The sequence below is a fragment of the Ischnura elegans genome, chromosome 10, assembly GCF_921293095.1.
Source record: "Ischnura elegans chromosome 10, ioIscEleg1.1, whole genome shotgun sequence".
Taxonomy (NCBI): domain Eukaryota; kingdom Metazoa; phylum Arthropoda; class Insecta; order Odonata; family Coenagrionidae; genus Ischnura; species Ischnura elegans.
In genome coordinates this window covers 107,471,499-107,485,763 of record NC_060255.1, presented here as the reverse complement: position 1 = coordinate 107,485,763, position 14,265 = coordinate 107,471,499, and the positions used below count along the sequence as shown (strand labels likewise).

Below are 14,265 nucleotides of genomic sequence, written 5' to 3'. Positions count from 1 at the left end.
ACAAATCTTTTCTGATGTCAAAAATGGGAAAGGAAGACCTCGTATAGAACGTATGAAATGGGTGATGAAGCATGTGTTAGGGAAGAACTGCGTGCTAAGGGGTGGAAAGATTATCTGATGGGCGATTGAGTGGAGAACTGTGTTTATCCTATCAAATCAATCTTAGGATTGTTGAACAATGATGATCCATTCATTGTCACCTGATCCCATGTATGTATTATCTCATTTTGGGCTTTTTTTGCTGTTTTTTCAATCCACATTGCCCATCAATAATTGCATGTATCAGGCCATCATGCATCATGATTTGGACAGTTAAGTTGTGCGCCATCTTCTTTTAAAGGCTTGCATTAGTCCGGCATTTAGCCAGGGAGGGGGGGCTTTGGTGGTTTCATCCCTCCTCTAATCCCCCTCCACCAGTACATATTTTTTCCTTTGTTGCCTCTATATGTACTGCAGGTGTGCTGATGAGAATAATTGGTTACCTATCCTTGATACTCCATGTTTTGATATATTTTGTTACATGATACTACCTTAATGAAAGATGCAGCGTTAAACAAACAAAATATACTGATGATTTTATGAAATGTATGGTTTTCCAATGCGTGCGAATTGATGTCAAAACATCAGTATAGGCAACCCACATACCACCTATGCTCTAACCAAAGCAAAGTTCTGGTTATGTTCCTGAAGGAAGCACAAGCAAGGCTTTAGCTTAGCTAGTGAAGAAAGTGCTCTTAAGCTAAGAAATGAGGAGTGGTCGGCTAGTGTGTTTTGTCTTGAATACAAAAAACAATCAGGGAATTGTAGTACATATTATACTTAATAATGATAGTTTATTGATAAATGCACTGCTTATAAGTACTTTCATAGTATGCTTTTATAGAATTCATGTGATATATGTATTTCACAACAGATAAGAAACACTTCAAAAATTGTATTAAATATTTTTGTTTTCTATGTATACAGCCATACACATAATCAAAAAACCTGCACAATAAAGGGAGGAAAGAAAGGGCTTCGACGAACTCTTATTTTTGCTTTCGAAAAGGTTGTTGAAGGTATTAAAAATAGCCAAAAATTTGGTGGTTTTTGGCAATACTTTGTAGAATTTATTGCATATTTCAAATGAATGACTTAATCTTTGTTTTTCCACAGAGTGTTTTATGGAACCACAACCATGGTTTTGAAGGTTTTAACTGTCAAAATTATGGTTGTTAATCAATAAACCATTAATGCCATCTTCACCAGAAGATGACGTTGACCGTTGAAGCCATGGTCGTGATAAAAATGGTCAAAAAATAATTCTACGGAATTATTTTTTGAATCATGACCATTTGACAAAGTTTAAGTTATTCATTCAAAAAAAAAGCCAAAAATATTCTCTTCTTTTCTGTCTCTGTCTTTCTTATTATTCTATTTGTCTCAGGGATGGATTAAGGTCTTTATTTTGAAGGGGGAGGAAAGTTCATTACTTTCTGTATAGCCTTCACTGTGTGTGATACGTAACAGAGCAGTTGCATATGAGGTATGTCTGATATGTCTAGAGTCTACACATATCAGACATACCTCATATGCAACTGCACACTGTAGACACGAGGCTTTCAGATATTCTAAAATTATTTTTAAACATTGTTTTTTAAGCTGGCGAAATAATAGCTTTCCTTGGAGAGCCACCTCAAAGAATGCCTTGTTTTAAAATTTCCCAGAAATTACGGGGGGCCACTATCTCCCCTCCAAAAATCAATCTGCCACTTAATCTGAAGTCATGTTTTGCCATAAATTTTCCACTAAATTTTCAGCATTCGCTGGCAACATCGTGTTTTGTACATGCGCTTAAATCTGTGCCTCTCTGATGCTACTCCTGTTTCCACTGTCATTGGAGAAGCATACTTCATTGCCTGAGGATTTCTTCTCTCCATTTCTTCTGTTCTTGTGTTCAGAGCAGTGAGTTCATCCATGTTTAAAAGGGATGAGCTCTTCATCTGAGTTATTCTACTGTCGTCTATTTCATTAGTATGTACTTCATTAATCTCTAATTGAAACATCCAATAATAGTAATACAAATAAGTACAAATATGTGATGAGGAAATTTTGGGTTAGCAACCGCCATGACAATGATAAAATGGATAATTAAATTAAAAAGAAGAACTTTGTGCTTTCACATTAATATTTATTCACGACCATGGTTTCAACGTTAGATGTCATCATCAGGTGAACTCTACAGAGGTCCATCACATCCTTTTATACCAGGCTAGGAGGGGAAGGGAGGAAGGTAATTAGGTTGACTGGATTGGTCAACAGAGAAGAGGGAGGGGGAAATAACTTGGTCATATGGTATGAAAGAAGTTAGGGGGAGGAGGCTCCCTTAGGGAGGGCATGGCAGGTGGAGGGGGGATGGTTCAGGTGAGAGAGAGGCCGAAGTGTTCGTCATCTCATTAGCCCAGGAATTTAGGAGTGGGAGGCTTAAAAGAGGGGAGTGGGAGTCATACAAAAATTTGTTTACAATGTTGTCATTGGAACGTACGTGCTGCAAAATTTCCATCTGTTTCATTGCATCTAATCTAGGTCCTTTAGGTTCATAATGAAGCACTTCAAAAACAAAATCACTTTGATGATTGTTATCTAACAAATGTATAGCAAATTGTGAAGTAGTCTTTTTATTTCTCAGGCAGGCTTGGTGTTCTTTCACCCGTTCTTGAAATTGTCGCCCCGTTTGCCCAACATACATTGCTGCGTTGCATTCACATTTTAGTCTATACACCCCACTCCTTTCTTCTCTTGGGATGGGATCTTTTGTGGGGGAAAGAATGTTGTGAGGTTGGATTTATTGTAAAACACAACTTTAATTTTATCCATAGGCACCTTTTTGTAAATATTCGGCCCGATGTCCTTTAACACTTTGACTGCGACTGTTCAGGTCCCCTATGATCCAAAAATGCGGAATTTTTTTTTCTCGCCAACAGGTTTGAAATTGGATGTAATGAATATCCAGTATCACCAAACTAAAATTTTCAATTTTTTTTTCGGTATAATTGGATAATTTATTTTCCACGTCGATCGACGTGGTCCGCCGTTGACAATGGTCCGTGGTTATGCAACCCGTATTACAGAAGGTTGTAAATTTTCTTATGCATAAATACATCTTCTTTAGTCGCTAAATATCGATGATTAAAACAAGTATATAGTTAATCCGTATTTAATTACTACCCTCGTACCATTAACTGAATATTTGAACTCGGAATCCCACCTGATGCTCTTTTTTTATCGTACATTTTGTGCACAAAACATTTTTGGACGTTCACCTTAGATGGGGAGAATATACATTTTGATGTTGATCTTCTGCACATATTTGAGGTAAATACCGGAATTAGGTAATTTTTATGCCTAGCCTCATTATACTTACCTTGGAAACCTATCTTAGACCACTATCTTTTATACTCCCCGCTTGAATGGTTATATACTCGATGGTTCTTGAAGAGTGGTGGAAAAGAGTAGAGGTATATTACAATTCATACAATTCTATGTTGAAAATACACTAATAAATTGGTAAAAGGATTTTGTAGGACAAAACAAGGACAAAGAAAATTTGTAGGATAATATGTATTTATCTCGAATTAAGATTAACAATTTGCATTCTTAGCAAGTAAAATAATAAAAATAGAATGACTTTTACAAATGTTTTATCAGGTTTTATGACCATTAAAAAACGTCAGTAAATATACAAGAATATGATAAAAACACTCACATAAACAAACATACTTATCTAAAACATATTCACCAAACATGATGCACGTAATTTAATCAATCCTTCCGTGAAACTCTTTGAAGCACTTTTCCAGGCAAAGAGGAGGATTTTCTGCGCAATCAGGGCAGCGGTATATAGTTTGCTGGCGTTTTCCTTTTTTTGTACATACACGGCAGTTTTTTTGTTTCCTTCTATCCCCTTTAGCTGTCATGGGGTTGAACTTGGGAAAGTGCATCTCAAGTGGTTGGGTTTGGGAAACGATGACGTTTTCCTGAGTCCGGCCAAAACTGACGAGTTTTCCTATAATACTAAGTCTAAAACTCTGTAGACTCATTTTCTCTCCCTTTGAATACATTTAATACAGTTGAAAGCTGTTTAATAGCATTATTTGCACAATATGGAGAGCAACCTTTTTATACCAACGCAAGGTCTTTCTTGAGGTTATGTGGTAGGACAAAAGTTGATCTAACCTATCAACACCACCCATGAATTTATTGTATTCCCTCACAGCTTCAGGAACCCTCCTTTCAATTTTCCTTTTGCTCACACTATTCACCAACTTTCCCGAGTGCTGTGTGCTAATCATTGTCACCTCCCTTTTGTCCTTCCATTTTAGCACACAAACCCCGTCGTCGGACCACATTTCCACAACTTCTCCTTTTTTTATTTTTTTCGCAGTAACTTCCGCGGGATTACCTTTGTAGGAAGTGGAAGTGACCTAATGTATGGCGTTCTCTTATTAAGAAGTATTATGCTTGGGTTATAATGGTGCGGTTTAACAATGTTCAAGGAAGTCGTTTAAGGCTTTATTGAGAGGAGTTTACCACAACCTCTGCTCATCAAAACCTTGTGGACGAAAAACTGACAATAATGTTTCATTTGTATGGCATACTGATATATTTCTAGTATGTATGAAAGATTTATGTGAAATAAAACAATTTTCAAGATTCTCATGATCTTCTTTTTTGTCTTTTAGGATGTGATGTGTTTGAAGATGGCTTTTTTATTTCTAGGGTATTTCAACCAGGGTAAAATCTTTCTCCTAAGGTCATAAAGATATTCTATGTGTGAAATGTTCCTTAGCTTTTTCTTTCAGCTCTGCTGACATTAGACTTGTAATACTCAAGAATGGCATGTTTTAGGGTGATTTTTATGCTGAATCATTATTTGTATTATATTAAGAGTTTAGGAAATTAAGATAGTTTCATTATATTTCCAGAAAACTAGGTAGAGTCTGGGAACACAAAAAACTAATTCCTTTTTCAGAGGTTTTTCTTTAGAAAGTCAATTTGCATTTATCTTAAATTTTGTTGATCCAAATTTTATTATCAGTTGAAACTGTAAAATTATTCGACCTGAAGTTTTACAAAGCCTTGTGCTGAGCATATGTACTTTAGTTACTCATTTAATTGGAGAAACTGATGCTAGCTAGTAAGCCAGTGGAACTTTACTAATGATAAAATAAACAGAATTATCCTTGTCGATTAATTAGATGGTTGTTTACCTTCGTACGTTTACGAAAATGTAAGATGACAGAGATTATGTGATTATGAAAAAGTGCTCTAACTTACATTTTCCAAATGAGGACTAAAGTATATTTTCCTTTCAATGCCTTCGAATAAAAGCTAGATTTAAAAAGAGTTACTATCATATATGTAAACTCGAGTTTTAAATGAATTTTATTTTAACCACGAATGAATTCGATGGATTAAATAGCAAATTTATAAGGAAGGGGCTCTAGTGATCCTAACTCCATATTACCCCCTGAATGTAAGCTCCCCGCGTTACAAATACGCAATGCTGGTTGCATAATTGTATAGGATATAAACACGCCGAAGGATATGTATTTCTCCCTCTTCATTGTATCAGTGGCGGCTCGTGTGTCAAATGCTGCGGGGGGGCGCACTCCACCGGGGGGTCATAATTTTTTAATATTTCGTGTATTTTATTAAGTTTTTACGGCAATTTAGGAATAAAATTTTGTGATGCCATATGTTCCGTTTTTTTCAACAAAAATACCTAGTTTTCCTAATAAAGCTTGATTAATAAATACTAAACGCAGTAGACTCTCGGTCATACGGATCGGCTTAGTCCGGACTCTCGATTATACTGATCTATGATAATTCTTGAAGAATAAAAATATATTTGCTGCGATATTTTGGAAATACAAACGAAAATACGTAACCTTAGGTTTTAGCGCCTAGATTCTTCGCGTGGATATGCCCGCAATACACTACTGTTGTTCGTTTTGCAATCATAATGCGTTATTTGTCAAAACTATACAATATTTGCAATGATTTAGGTAGCAATGACACTTGTAACACCTGAGGAGGGAGGGGAGTGTCACTGACTTCCACTAGGCAACAAACACTACTAGAATGCACGCGCTTTGCGATTGCAGATGTAAACTTTGATTGCGGTGTTCGCGTTGCTTCTTGAATACAGTATGATTTAAAATCAATAATTAAACATTTCTCACATATTTTTAACAAAATCTGAAATACTCACATTCCTTTAGTTATATTGCAGAAGTCCATCCTTCTTTCCTTTTGTCCAGCAAAGTGATCAATTACACGTTCATTGAAATCAGCGCCGGACAACAATTTCTTTCCGATTGAACACATGGCAAGGGCACTAGTCTATAAATAAACAAGGGACTTAATAAACAAGGGACGACACAAAATGGGCCGATGAAAAATATGACCAAAAAGAACAAGGTGCCTGGACACAGAATTGGGACAATTTTTCCCTATATTTCCCTAAATCAAAAACGAGCACTGTTGATTAATTAAAATTGTCTTCTTGAATGTACACACAGCACTAAGAAACTTCTTAATCGGCAATTACACACAGTTAACTCCTCGAAAATGATGTCTGAACTCATTTCACTCCGTTCTTTCCGAGAGTCTTGCCGTTACTATGAGGACGACTCAAGGGAGATAGAAGTCGTGGTCCACTAATGCTGATTCAGCTGAGGGACGAATTTAAGGTCAGCAAAGGTATTCAAGCAAACAAAAGACGTCACGGACCATCTCCTTGAGTCTAAGATTCATATGTGGTAAACACATGAAACGCCAACGGGTCGCACTTGGAATAACCATGTCTTCGAAATCATTGCCGTGATATAATAGAAAATAAATTCTAGATCGTAAAAGAAGACGACTCTGAGCCACAGATGGGAGCTTTAAGGATCTCCGCACCGATATAAACTCTTCGAAGCCACTTAAATCAGACCCAAGTGGACATTTTCCGTCAGACAGCTACCGCTCTGCCGCTGAGGAATTATGTGAACATGAACTAATAGAACAAGGACGGCTAGAAAAATGATGAACCTACACACAAAAGGTGCATTGTACACGGAACTTCTTGACATTCATTGAATGATTCTATTTAAAGTCACGTTTTACTGGTTAAATCATGTTTAATCCTTCACCCTATAACGCACGCACCTATTTCTTAAATTATAAATCAGTGGGGAATGTTAACTGATTTTTCCTAATACTGCAGGTCTTTTGATAAATTTATCTGAAAAATAGGTACCGCATTTCTAATCATCGGGAAGATATGAATACATTGTTCAGGCCTAAATATTATAACATTAGTTTCCCCAAGGTTCTTGAAATTCCTAATCATAACAGAGCTGTGGCAATAACTCGAGAATAGTTATCCTATGTCAATACGGCCTTTAACTGGTAGGATTTTATTTGTTCCGGATTTCAAACACCAAAAAACGCAAGCATAATGGGATAATTTATTTTCTGTAGCAATACCTACCAGTAATTAAAAATTAAAATCGTATAACTACACCCAGTACAGTGACCATTCTGATTCTGTACGTCCCTTTTCTGTGGCAGCACCAAGTAGATGCCAGATTATACACCCGCCAGCCTGCGCAGCGATGTCAACTCACACGTCGCTCTGCGCATTCTCGGACGACGTCCCAAGATTTCCATAAGACACAACGTTAGACGCGTCATAGCACCAGCGGCCCCCACCACTACCACTCTCCATATAACTGCATGGGGATGGATTGGGACGTTCTGGCCAGCGCCCCACGGCTACAAATACGAACTTCTCGCGCTATTTCTTTTCGTGTTTTTCCAACACTTTTGATGTCTGTGACTGAAAAAACACTTTGATTAATTAGATGTATAATTTTAAATTAATGGATACTTATTTTTTTTAATCTTTTCAAATATTTGGGAGGGGCGGCGTCCGAGAGTCCTTATGGGCAAGCTGCCACTGCATTGTATCACCCACTTCATTATGCATACGTACACAGTACTGTAATCCTAAGATTGGTTTACAGCAGCCCTCTATTTCTACCATTCCCAGACAAGTTCCTTCTGTTCCATGATGGTCTTCTTCCCAGTGTCCTTTATCTGTTCCTATCACATCTCTTTTGGACTTCCACCGGGTTAAACAAATACTTTCTTCCATCTGAGGGGAAATCTTTGCCCAGCACATTTCTGTAGTATGACCCACGCACCTCAGTCTGACCCCCAGGTAGCGAAGGCCCAGAAATAAGCAGCTTGTGCAGGGGGCAGTGATGCATTCCTTGGATGACACTGTATTAAGTGGGCCTCACAATAAAGAGCCTCTAGCGAGGTCACTAGGTGCAGTGGCCCCATGTATACACCTCCACTTCCCCTCCACCCGAATCTGTTGGTGGGAAGCCGGCATGTGGGGCACCACCTGCTCTACTCTTCGGCTAGAAGAATTATTTAGGTGTGATCCACATGTGGGTTCCACTGCAGTCAGAACCAGTGACTCAGCGAGGGGGGGTTTTGAGGGATAACCCACCCCCCCACAGAGCCGAGAGAAATTTTTAAGTTTAATCCATTTTACTTACTTGTATTGATATTACTAATAGAATAGTGTAAGGATTAATGAAATATCCCTCAGAAAGCCGTAAAACTCACCATTTTGAACCAGTTATGTATCTTAAAATTCTGCAATTTATTAATCTCGCACCTACTGCTTATCCTGGTGGGTGTTCCATACCCCCACACACCTAAGTATTAATTGCACCTACACCCCCCTCCCCCCCCAGCCTTAATTCCTAGCAGCGCCTCTGGTCAGAACATAGAAAGGGAGATTCAGCTCCGCAGCGAATATGCGAAACATCTGCTTGGCAGGCATGTAACTGTGGGGGAGGGAGGTGCTTCGGGCACCTAGGCTCCACAAAATGATTTCCCTTTTGATTGCATTGCTTTAACTACATTTCCTCTGTGAATCAACCAGAAGAACGTTTATTAGACATTTCAATCATAATGACATCACGCTTTTTAAAAATCGTTTCTGATCCAACTTCGTACGATGTTGTTTTAATTATTGTTTGGAAACTCAAAGATGATCAAGGGCATACCCAGGATCATAACTAGGGGGAGGGGGCAAGCCATGGTTGTTTTGTCATGTTGTAGGTAAAATTTAAGTTTAGAAAAGGTGAATGAAATCAACATTTTCAGGAAACTGAAACAGCTCTATATTAGTTTTTAAAATTATTTGCTTGAAAAAATATTATTTTCCTTAAAGACATTTGCAATTTTTGCTTCTAAGGGGGGACAGCTGCCCGCTCCCTCCCCTTGCTGGGTAACCATGAAGATGAGACCGATAAATTCGTTAATAGAAGCCAGTGAGGCGCTGATTATCAATCTGTAGCCCAAAATTTGGCAACTACCACTCCTAAGGCTTAGCAACTGAAAGTAAAAAAAGTATAATTTACTTCGAGTGTCGCAGTGCAGGTGTCTATTGTACATTGGGAAATTTGAGCTGCTTCATCTAAGGTAAAGAAAATTGTTGCATGAAATCCAGGGCATGTCTAACCAAGACACAAACACACTTAACAAACCCATGTTGTCTAGGGACCCCAAAACCAAAATGTGAAGACCTCATAGAAGAGTGTCGTGAAACAATTGGATGAGCATTTTTTGATGACTTAAAATAATATCACTACATTTTTGAAATAATGGTGTTTTCACTCCTCCATGCATCTGAGTTAACACGTTCCGTGCTCATGACGTAACATCTACGTCGTGGCAGTCGCTACCGAGTGGCTGATGACATAAGGGTTACGTCATGATTCCCTTTTGCATTATATTCCACCCTGAGCGCCAGCCACCGGTGTTAGGGTAAGGGAGAGGGTCAGTCACCACTCTACGCCTGTTTGCCGTGCGGAAAGCTCCGAAAAGTTTTTTTTTCGATTTTTTTCTGTGTTTTTCTATTTTACCCGGTTTTGCTCTGCAAGGATGTCTTCGGGGTGGGTTTTTACAATCTATTTCATTATTACTTTCATTTCATAATGCAGAAAACAGTAATATATTCTCACAATTGTTCTTATACCTTTAAAAAAACTTTCGGCCCCGTTATAGACGCATTCAAGGAAACAATGGACAAATTAGTGACCCCCTCACGTGACCTGAGTTTGGAAGCGTCTATGGTTCCATGAAGAGTTAGGCTGGGATGTAGTGAAATATGAGGGGAAAGCACTGCAGGTACGCAATAAAGTTGTATATGTTGACGGAAGCAAAGGGTTTGGCACTTCAAGTCCTTGAATACCAAGCATCTTCAAACTCAGAAGTGTCTGGAAAAGGGCATTCGGAGAAGATGGTAAATAAATGACGGAGGATCATTTTGACTGCGGCCATTCCTTTTATATGGATAACTTTTATAACAGTGTAGCCAGTTCTAGATTCCATCCAAATGGGAAAACTTACGTATGGGGACACTGAGGAGCGGCAAGAAAGGTATTCCTTTGTGGTGCTCTGCCAGGAATTAAAGAAAGGTGAGTTGGTGGAGGCTTTTCTGAGGATGAAATCTGTATCCTAAGGTGGAAGGATAAGTGGGAATCGTGGATGATCAGCGCTGAATTTCGTACAAAAAACGATTAAATCCAAGAAAAGACGAGGGTGCACGCCAAGAAAGCCTCAGGCGATGGTTGAAAACAGCAATTACAATTGTGGCATCGATCATTGGGATCAAATGATGTCTTACTTCCCCATTGAAATGAAATCCATCAAATGGTACTAAAAATTGGGAATCCACCTGCTGAACTTATTGTTACTGAACCGTTATTTTTATTCAAAGAAAATTTTTGGAAAATTCCTCTCATCGACTTTCGAATTCAAATCATAGAATCTCTTATGGCAATAACTGTGCTTCCTCGACCTTTGACTCCATTGAAGAGACCGTCATCCAAAACCAAGGGCTTATCAGGACATTTCCCCGATTATATGAAAAACACGAAAGACAGAAAAGACGAAAACAGAAGAGATGTAGGCAGTGCTTCAAGAAGAATTTCCGCCAGGACACATCATATTATAGCCCCACCTGCCTGGCTGAGCCTTGATTGTCTTTTGACTGTTTCCAGAAGTATCACAAGAATTTGTTTTGCAGAAAATTATTTACCAAGCAGGAAAAATTATTTTTTAATGCATACCTTTTCATATCCATGTTTAATCCATACATTTTCTATTTAAATGTTTCTTTATAAAAATGATATTATTTGATGCATGGTAATTAGTAAATGAAAAATTATACTTCGTACGCTAGTCAATTTCTGATTTGTAAAACAATGTGTTTCATTGCAATAATTCTTCGTTTATACAAAATCCTTTTCATTTATAAACCAATGTATATCATTATTAAATCTTTTCCAGAGGATATCATATCATTCAGGCGCATTTTCCATCATAGGGAACAACACTTTTTCAGGAAATATTGGTAATACTCGCAATATTTATTTACTTTAGTGCAATATAACAGTTAAAATCGTATTTAAATATATCATTTCCAGATTAAAAAATTAATATTAGTCGCGTTACTATTTTTATTGTTTTTTTTTCAGAAAGTGATAAATTCTGAACGGGTTTTCGCTGCAGTAATGACAAAAAGCAAAGAAATATCGGAAACATGTATGTGTGTTGCGGGAAGGTATCACAAGTTGTACAGGATACTTTAAAAATGTTAATTTAAAAATTTTTAACAAATGAAGGGTTACTTTTGGAAAAAAATTGTGAAAACATGTACCCAGCATCACAAATCATATAAGATCACGTTGTTAAAATAATAGTAAAAAATACAAATTTTTGCAGAAAAGTCAGCCACAGGGCATTTTCTCCAAAAACACGGTCAGCACGGAATGTGTTAACATGTCAATCGTGTTATTTTCTCCACCTATAAAAAGCTGCTGTCATTCCATCAAAAGTCAGGCAGGGGGTGTGGAGTTGGGCTCCAAGTGTGGTGGTATAAAAATGTTTTCAGATTGTTACTGTTTGCGCCAAACTGAATGAGCTAATAAGATTGTGCTTTGCATACTGTTACCATTTTGAAACATCTCCACAACTGCAAGTTTCAATTGTAATGGATTTGAAGATACAAAGTTTGAACTCCTGATTTGTTTTTAGAAGCATCACAACCTATCTTCAGATCTGTGTGGAGTGCACAAAGTGAAATTTCTTTACTTATAGCTTTTTTTACTAACAATTTGGAGTTTTGGTTTTGTATTCAAGCACACAGTTATGCTCTGTTGAAGCTGTGCTTAACTGCATGTTTGTGCTTGTGTTTGTCTTTACACAATTATTACACTGCGTGTCAAAACCATGGTCAGTTTAATAAGTTATGAGGGATTAAGAAATAATAGGTCTTCGCAAATACAATGGTTATTTCCTTGAAGAACACTGGAATCTTTCCTCATTTCAGTAAACTTCACTTTCACTGAAAGCAATTTTAAAAAAATCATGTTTTGGGTGTACTCCACATAAATCACTTCGTGGTTGTTCCAAACGATAATTTTTAGGTGTGTTGTGCTGAAGTTGAGTTTGTCTTGCCACTTGTACATGTCCAGCACAGAACCAACTATTCATTTATGTGAAATGTTTTAGAGCAAATGAAGAAGATAAATAGTATCATATACAAGCAAGGTGAACCAAGGGTCAAAACTAAGGGGTGGTCATTCAGGTTGTAAAAATTCAGCATAGAAAAGATAAATGAAACCAATACATATTTTAAGAGAATCATTTGTAATTACAGCATTGGTTTATTAGTTTTTACAATTATTTGCTGAAGTTCATATATGGAGTAGAATTTCCTTACCAATTTCACATCCGAAACCTTGGTTCCACACCAGCTTAAAATCTGACTTTGTTGGGAACTTGATAATTCAGAATTTTTGATGGGGTGTTACTGAATCTTTTAAAAAAAATGATCGTTATATCAACATAAATGCCTCTATTGAAACAACAACTTATGTTGCTATGGTTTTGCTCAGTTGGCAATAATGAAACTCATGGGCACACAGTGCTTCAACCTATGGTAATACTTGAGTGGTTATTTTGACCTATATTTCCACCTGTTCAACTACAGTAACACAGGGTTTTCTTCCTTTACAGGCATGATGATGATGTGCCGGATGGCAATTTTAAGTCAAGATTTTGTGGCTGACAGGCCTTTTGTTTTCATTTTGAGGGAAAATATGGGAGTAACCTTCTTCTCTGGAAGTCTCTTGGTGCCATAATCATTAGACTGAAGATCATCCGTCAATTGAAGGGAAAATATAGCACTATTCGATGCCCCTCTGCTTCTGATACTTCTGCTCCAGATACTACCACTTATTGTTGCTAATTGAGTATTAATTTGTGGATGTCCTGCGTAAATGTTTTTATGCCTGTATTTTGAGTAAATTAGTAAACTTTCTTCAACGCACAGAATGGATTCTTGTGGAGGAGTCCAAAGGGTATAGAAAGAGTGTCAATTAGGAGATTTACTTTTGAGCTTGCAATCATGTGCTCCATGCCTCATATGTAGAAACGAGGCTGTTTACATTTGACCCTCATTATGATTTTACAATATGCTTAGTGTGTATTATTAAATGATGAGTATGCTAAAGGTGATGTATTCACTATATTTATCCAGTCCTTGATTCTTTGTGCTGGAGCCACTATATTGCATTATTACTTGCAAAACAACCTCAGCACTTCCTATTAAGTAACTGCATATCTATTAATTGCAGTCAATATTATATTTCTGTTCCTTGATTGAATATTGCTGACTGAGAATAACTCTTTTTCGATGGAATTTTTTCACCGCACATTCTGCTTTCACTTTCCTCTTTGCAGACAATTCTTTTTCAAATAAATACTACCTCCTTTACAATTGCTTAAGATATATGTATGATGATAATGGTGGATTGTCATTTTAATAAACTACTTTATTTTACCTAATAAATTATGAGAATATATGTGTCTTAAATTCACATTTGTAGCGTTAATTTGTCTCATAAATGTAAAAAAGTTCATAATTTAACTTTTAAAAATTTCTAGCAGGGCTATTCTGTATCTTGGGGGCGCTTTATTGCGCCGCCGCTATTTCCCTCTTTCAAATGGCATCGATTTTGATTCTGCAAATTGCATCGCGTTATATTACGCCGATTTTGGGGGGCGTAATATATCGCCCCCGTGAAATCTGTAGTCGGTATGAAAATTAGTGTAGGGCAAGTAATACAAGTCGAGTAACTCATTAAG

General features: G+C 37.3%; 1 protein-coding gene across 1 annotated transcript in view; it reads left to right on the top strand.

Moving 5' to 3' along the window:
- The window catches only part of LOC124166793 (leukocyte elastase inhibitor-like), a 114,667-nt gene extending 100,670 nt beyond the window's left edge, over positions 1 to 13,997 (top strand). Inside the window, exon 8 of the mRNA XM_046544485.1 lies at positions 13,135 to 13,997. Coding sequence (XP_046400441.1) covers positions 13,135 to 13,259 — 125 coding nt within the window. The 3' untranslated portion in view covers positions 13,260 to 13,997. The remainder of the gene's footprint in view (positions 1 to 13,134) is intronic.
- Positions 13,998 to 14,265: the final 268 nt, after the last annotated feature.